Below are 8,012 nucleotides of genomic sequence, written 5' to 3' on the forward strand. Positions count from 1 at the left end.
TCTAAACAAAGGGTCATAAACTGGCTAGTCACAAAGTCAGCTTTCTGCTGTCGATTCTGCTCACAGTGGGTGTTCTGAGGGCAGAGGCTTCAAGCTCCAGCTTTAAGGATGAAGACAGGGGCAGCCATATTCTCCAGCTAATTCAGTTGGTTTTACCTCACTCAGCACACATACCCTAAGCACTTCCCCAGGGCAAGGCTGACCGACATTTTTATTAGCAATAATCTCTGCCTTCTTCTGATTATCTGGAGATTTAACACCACATAATCACCCTCCACGTCAGAGGGGGGAGGAGAACTGGCTAAGAGGCCCCAAATCCCTCCTAACACCAGCTTCTTCCCTATCAGCAAGATTAGAGCACTCAAGTCTCTGCCCGCTAGTGTTCAGATCTGGCAGGCTAGCCTGGGCTTGTTCAGTTTTGAGGGCAATGCCTGGGGCTCCAGGTAAGCTGATCTCTCTGCCCGTCCACCGGCAGTGAGCAGACCAGGAGAGACAGGCAAGCGGTCCGACTCCCACAGCCATGCTTAAACCGAACAACGAGAGGAGATTGTCCTTGAGGTACAATCCCTGGAGTATTCCAGAGACCGAGGAGGTGCCCAACACCAGGAGCGACCAACACCGCAGAAGCCTCTGCTCCATCGGAGCCCGTTCTGGCTCTCAGGCCAGCATCTCAACACAGTGGACTGTGGGCAACTACAATTACTACATTGAGGAAGATGAGGACGGAGGGGAGGAGGGAGAATATTGGAAGGATGACCTTGCCGAGGAAAACCAGCCTCCGGAGTGCCCCACGGCCCTGCTGGATGGCCATACTGACACTCCAGTCCAGTTGTCCACACTGAAAGTGAACGTGGGCGGCCACAGCTACCAGCTGGAATGCTGCGAGCTAGCCAACTACCCCAAAACGCGTCTGGGTCGCCTGGCCACCTCCACCAGCCGCAGCCGGCAGCTGGGCCTGTGCGACGATTACGAGGCACAGACAGACGAGTACTTCTTTGACCGCGACCCTGCAGTCTTCCAGCTCATCTATAACTTCTACTTATCAGGGGTGCTGCTGGTGCGAGATGAGCTGTGTCCCCGCAATTTCCTGGAGGAGCTGGGCTACTGGGGCGTGAGGCTCAAGTACACACCACGCTGTTGTCGCATCTGCTTCGAGGAGCGGAGGGACGAACTGAGCGAGCAGCTTAAGATCCAGCGGGAGCTGCGTGCACAGGCGCAGGCCGAGGAGGCAGAGGAGCTTTTCAGGGACATGCGCTTCTATGGGCCGCAGCGTCAGCGCCTCTGGAACCTCATGGAGAAGCCCTTTTCCTCGGTAGCCGCCAAGGTCATGGGGGTGGCCTCCAACCTCTTCGTGCTCATCTCCGTGGTGGCCCTGGCACTCAACACAGTGGAGGAGATGCAGCACGAAGCTGAGCAGGGCACAGGTGGTGGGGACCCGAGGCCCATTCTGGAGCACGTGGAGATGCTGTGTGTGGCCTTCTTCACTCTAGAGTTTCTACTGCGCCTCGCCTCGACCCCCAACCTGCGACGCTTCGCACGCAGCGCCCTCAACCTGGTGGACCTGGTGGCCATTATGCCCTTCTACCTGCAGCTGCTGCTCGAGTGCTTCACGAGCGAGGACCAGAGGGATGGCAAGGGTTCCCCGCGGGAACATGACCTGGAGACTGTGGGGCGCGTGGGGAAGGTGGGCCAGGTGCTGCGCCTCATGCGGCTCATGCGCATCTTCCGCATCCTCAAGCTGGCACGCCACTCGACCGGGCTGCGTGCCTTTGGCTTCACACTGCGCCAGTGCTACCAGCAGGTGGGCTGCCTGATGCTCTTCATCACAATGGGCATCTTCTCCTTCTCGGCAGCTGTCTACTCTGTAGAGCACGATGTTCCTGGCACCAACTTCACCAGCATCCTCCAGGCCTGGTGGTGGGCCGCGGTGAGTAGCATGGTGCTTGAACTTCTTCATCCTTTCAGCCCAGAACGACACACTCTGCCCCTCCCTTTCTTTAGTCATCAGCCTTGGCGGACATGTCTCTTGATCTTTCTTGGTCTCGCTGAAGGATAGTGCACCTCTGAACCTCCTGGTTGCCTCCAACAAAACCTGAATAGATGTTATAAAGTTGGAACGACGTCAAGATTGTTGCTTAATAACTGAATTTTACACGGTCCTGCGAATTTTCAAATCCACATTTGATCTTAAAATCTTTGACAGGAGCTGGCTAGGTGTTGCATGAATCCTGTAATCCCTGCACTTGGAAGGTACAGCGAGGAAGATCAGAAATTCAAGGCTAGCTTGGCCAGATAACCCACATGTGAGTTAAAGGCCAGCTCGGGTTACTTGAGAGCGCCCCCCCATCACAAAAAAAAAAAAATAAAAACAAAAGAGAATGAACAATCTTTGGTAGACAAAACTTAAGAAAACTTAAAAATGATTCATGTTTCGTGGCTGCAATATGATTCATCACTGCCCAGCCACCACTTGTGGGACGCTTAGTGTCCTAAATGATTTATAAAGCTGATTTTACTTAAACATCACAAAGAAATAGTTGTTGTCACCATTTCTTTTTAAGAGGACAAGTAAGAAGTAGCTTCAATTGTTGAAGGACACTATAGATAGTTACGGGGTGGGGGAGGTGGGGTATTAGCTGGCTGAGCAATGTTGCTCCTGAGAACTTACTGCCTCTTGTTCTAGCTAAGTCTGAGTGTGGACAGATGCATCTAAAATTGGAAGGCCTTCTAACTACAGCACGGTTTTTTCAGGATAGAGTGTGATTGTCCCCTTTTGTAACCAGAGGCACTGGGGGCCAGAGAGTGTGGGTGTAGGTACAACAGCTGGAGGTGGCAGATGCAGGGATAAAATAGAAGTCTGTGCTACTCTATCTTCCATGCCTTTTCCTTGCTCTGCCACTGCGCCTTGCAAGCTTTTGGTCATTGTCACACCTTGCCTCGTGACAGTTAATATACTTGTTATTCTTATCATTATCTTGACTACTGACTCTTGATAGTAATTCATGCCATTTATTTAAAATGTCTCTTTGTAGTATACTAAATAAACCCCTGAAAGATGCTAACCAACTCACCTCAGACCAGTGAGTCAGCATGCTGGAATGGGAAAGAACTGAATAGCTTCTTTATTTCTCTTCTTTTAAGTAGATGGCAATGCTTTTAGAGACATTAAGCAAGTATTAAAAGAGCGGATATTACAACATTAACATTGACGGTGTACAAAATTCTGAGATAAAACCAACCCCAGAGCACTGTAGCGGGAAGGGAAACTCAGAAGGGGCTAGCCTCCACTACTCCAACAATTAGCTGTGATCCTGGATAATTGAGATCTCGTCCCATGGCTTGCTTCCCTCAGTCCTACATCTCTAGGAGAGGAAGTTAGACTTGAAGTTCCCCGCAGCTCCCTGAGTCTTCCTTCCCTTCCAAGCTACAAGTAAGCTGACGTTCCTCAGAAACAGGTGCTGTTAGGCTCTGCCGAACAAGCTTGTCAAAGGCTGCTGCTCTGATCCTATTCCGATGAAAGGTCATCTCCATAGTAGATAAACCATGTGTACAGATGGAGTTCTTGCCGGAGGATTTGTCCCCAGCAAGTGACATTTACTTTGGAGGTGGCTAACGTGGGAGTACAAACAGCAAACCCACATGTTGACAATATAATACAATGGTTTTTTAAAAATGTATTTCTTTTATTTTGGTTTGTCTGTATGAGGGTGTTGGATTCCTTGGAACTAGAGTTATAGAGAGGTGTGAGCTGCCACTCTGTGCCACATGTGGGTGCTCGGAATTGAATCCGGGTCTTTTAGAAGAGCAGTCAGTGCTCTTAACCACTGAACCATCTCTCCAGTCCCCTAATACAAATGTTTAAAGCCAAATCTTCATTCATCCAAAGATCTTGAAAGGCGATGGTCTACAGGCAACAGATCTATGGAGCTTTCAAATCATTTTAACCCATAATATTTGTGTTACACTAGCTAATATAAATACTTTTATTAGACCTATTAATACTGAATTTTTACCTTTAAAACATTTCTGATATTAATGTTTACTGATAACTTAATTTCCTGTGCTGATTAATGCAAAGGGAAGATTTTTGTCTTTTGTTAATGAATTCATTTTATCCAGAATCAGTGATAAGTTTTATAACTAAAGTCAAACCACCATTCATGTTTTTAATCTGTGAAAAATTTACCTGTTGTTTTGAGCAATGTGAAGGGTTTAGAGTGTAAAGCTCTTATCTTTATCAAACATGGTTTTTACAAATCAAATCTCATATATTCTGACCTCCCCATTCACCAAAATTACTGCATACCTATGACCTTTATCCTGTTTCCTCTAAGATTTATACAAGACAAATCATTATGAAGTACACAAGTGACTGCTAACTTGTATTTTCTCCCTGGGCAAACCTAAGAACCCAGTGGGAAAAATTTCCTCGATTATTCTAGGACTGTGGCGTTCCTCAGAACTGATGCTATAAACCCAGCCCTTTTTGGTACTTTGATTATCTTGCATGTTATGTACTTGGGCATTTTATTATCAGAGCAAGGAGGAAAGGACACCATGAAATGATAGATACAAATTGTCTTGGTTCTTATATGTAGTTGTAAAGAGGGAGGATGTAAAATAACCAGCAAAAGTCCACCTTCTTCCCTGAGGAATTTGCACTGTGTTAGGTCACACTCTGCACACTAAGAAAGTGGGTATACTTTCTCCTAAAAACTTGAATAAAACCCCCAAATACATATACATTTCTTTGTTTATAAATGATGTATAAGTTACAAGCTACCTATTGCCATAGCAATGGCATATCACAATCCATGCCAACATTCGGTGACTTAAAGTATCAAACATTCATTTGCTGCATGAATATAAAAACAATCAACTTCATCTGGGTGTGGTAGTACATGCTTTTAATCCTAGCACTCAGGAAGCAAAGCCAGGCAGATCTCTGTGAGACTGAAGCCATAACAAGTTCAAGTCTGCCAGGACCGACGAGTGAGGGCTTGTCCAAACAAACAAACAAACAACAAAGAAAGGCCTGTGAGCACCTAGTCTAGTCTGTTGAAACTAGACGTTCTTTTCATCTGGTGACACTGTCCTCATGTCTGTTGGTCTAGCTGGATTAAAGACGATATGAAGATATAAAGAGGAAAATGGCTATGTGTCCCTCAGGTTCTACAGATCTGTCTCTATGGCTGTCTCTGTGGCAAAGGTCAGGAGAGAGAGAGTCCAAACCTAACTAAGCAAGCATTGTATCATACCACTTCCGTTTATATTTGCTCAGCTTGTTGGGTTGTAGCTATCAGCTCAACCCAAAGTAAGTCACAAGACCATACTCAAGCAAGTTGGGCCAGGGCAGGTCAGCCAAGGAAAAGAAAACTTTGTGAGACTTATAAAAAAAAAAACCTTGATGGCAGGGAGGTACAGTAAGTTATGCCTAATAATACAATCATTCTACTGTAATAATATATTACTGCTTGAATATATTATACCCATACACTCACACACTGAAATGTCAAGATGAAGTAAAAAGAAACATGATAGATTTTTTTCTTTGCCTTTTTCCCCCATTTAGCCCAGGTCTCACAGTATAACTCTGGCTAACTTGGAACTCACTTGGACCACAGTGACCTTGAACTCACAGAGATCACTGCCTCTGCCTCCCAAATGCTAGGATTAAAAGTGTGTGCTCTCACACCTATGTTTGATAGACTCTTGTGCTACTCCAGAGCCGTGTCCTTTGTACCTCACCTTAGACAGAGTCTCCAACTCATTCTCTCTCCCATGTATTGTTTGTTCCTTACCAGAACTTAGAGAACAACTCCTAAGTTGTTCTGCTTCTAATATCTTCTCTCTCTCTCTCTCTCTCTCTCTCTCTCTCTCTCTCTCTCTCTCTCTCAAATGCCAAGAACCTTTCAACCCTCTGTAGTTCAAGTCAGGGTTTTAAAAGGAATAAGTCACTTCTGTGGTTGTGAAGAATTTTCGCTATTGTGCAGCCCTTATATCTGCAAGAACAAATCCCTCGTGTAGCCTTACATCTGCAATTGCTCAGGTATGCAAGCTAGACCCTTCTCAACTGCCAGATGCTGGTTATTTGTGAGCACTGAAGTAATAAGAATCACATGTAACATACTAGCCTGTAGGAAGTTTGCAATAAGTAGACGCTAACACATCTATCTAGCCGATAGTCTTTATCACATGGAAGCAATAACCTTTGGTTCCAGATCCATTTTCGGAGAAATTAAAATAGGAGTGATCCCTTCTCTACCAGGGGAAAGAAAAATTGTAAGACATACAGAGGGGCAAGCTTCTGAGTGTGTAGATCAGCAGGCCATGCCTGGAGCAGCGCCAGCCATGGGGGGGGGGTGGGTTTCAGGATTACCCAAGTGGTAAATACATCCTATGGGCCAACACCAGTAACTCTATGATGAAACTATCACCATCAGCATTCTGAGTGGGTTTGTTTTCAAGTAAGAAAGACCAACTGGACTGTCAATGGACCATTTCCTTTGGACTCTTCCAGAAAAAGTAAAGTTGTAGGAGTCAAAAAGGAAACTTCAACATAAACTCATCACTTCTAAGACTCTCCCAAAGGAAACTGGCCTTCGAGGGGCACCAGGCAGCTGTGCCTCCAGAGCTGGCTCCCTCTGAGCTTTCCTAAATGATAGTATCGTTTCCTTGAAAATAGTTGGGCTTTATAAGGTCACTGAAATTTATTTTAATTGATCACTTGAAAATGGCGCATTTGTGAAATGAGTTAGGTTACAGTCAGGAAAATGGAAAGCAAGGTGAGGGTCTGCTCTGAGGGAGAAGATGCATAGTTACTAGGAGGGTAAAAGAGAAAAAAATAGCAAACGGAGAGAATAATTATTGGTCTTAGCACAGGAAGAACGGATGGGAGATGGTAGTGTTGCCAGACTTGGGCCTACAGAGGTGGCCCATGTGCACCTCTGTATAAGATGGCGCCACGAGGCTGATGCTGGGAGGACTGGGAGCATCAACTATCTGAGCCGTGTGATGATGGTGGAGCTGATGCTGATGCTGGGAGGACTGGGAGCATCAACTATCTGAGCCGTGTGATGATGGTGGAGCTGATGCTGATGCTGGGAGGACTGGGAGCATCAACTATCTGAGCCGTGTGATGATGGTGGAGCTGATGCTGATGCTGGGAGGACTGGGAGCATCAACTATCTGAGCCGTGTGATGATGGTGGAGCTGATGCTGATGCTGGGAGGACTGGAGCATCAAATATCTGAGCCGTGTGATGATGGTGGAGATCAGGTCAATGACAGAGACCCTCCTCTCTCCTTCCTACTTCCCAGTCTCCCAAACATGCCTCTGCTCTGAAAAACAGCCAGTAAGGGAAACTGGAAAATGTAGGCTGGAGAATCCCAGTTGCAGAATTAAAGAAAAGGGTACTGGGCTTGGGACTGAACTGGACTGCCTGTAACTGGCACAGAAAGTGCTGAGGTTGTAGCTTGTCCAGAAAGTTACAATGAGGCATCAACTCAAAGACACTGGGTTTTTAAATTTGATTTTATATTTTATCTTAGGGGCTCCTGTTTTGGGAGTGGGCCCCTTTTATGTCTTTAAGTATGTTCTTCCTCTTGTTCAAGATGACTTCAGTGGGACATGACTGACTATCAAAGGGATGGAGAGGCGTTAAGCAAGCCGAAGATGCTAGACCATGTTTATTGTCCGCTTTTGTGTGCACAGATTGCTAAAACCCACCCACCCCCAACTTGTATCTGTGATTTTGCCTTAGCTTAGGCCAACCTCCTCCTTTCTGTACCACTTATACTCATGTTAAAACTGTAATATACCATAACATCCAAATGAGAGTTCTTGTTCATAGTGCTAATCTCATTCTTACTTCTAAATACTTTAAGGAGGGGCTGGAGAGATGGCTCAGTGGTTTAAGAGCATTGCCTGCTCTTCCAAAGGTCCTGAGTTCAATTCCCAGCAACCACATGGTGGCTCACAACCATCTGTAATGAGGTCTGGTGCCCTCTTCT

General features: G+C 46.0%; 1 protein-coding gene across 1 annotated transcript in view; it reads left to right on the top strand.

The window, feature by feature from the left end:
* Positions 1-520: 520 nt before the first annotated feature.
* Kcnv2 (potassium voltage-gated channel modifier subfamily V member 2) overlaps positions 521-8,012 on the top strand; it is an 11,426-nt gene continuing 3,934 nt past the window's right edge. The window contains exon 1 of the mRNA XM_005352100.1: positions 521-1,927. Coding sequence (XP_005352157.1) covers positions 521-1,927 — 1,407 coding nt within the window. The remainder of the gene's footprint in view (positions 1,928-8,012) is intronic.

Source organism: Microtus ochrogaster, chromosome 8 (assembly GCF_000317375.1).
Source record: "Microtus ochrogaster isolate Prairie Vole_2 chromosome 8, MicOch1.0, whole genome shotgun sequence".
Taxonomy (NCBI): Eukaryota; Metazoa; Chordata; class Mammalia; order Rodentia; family Cricetidae; genus Microtus; species Microtus ochrogaster.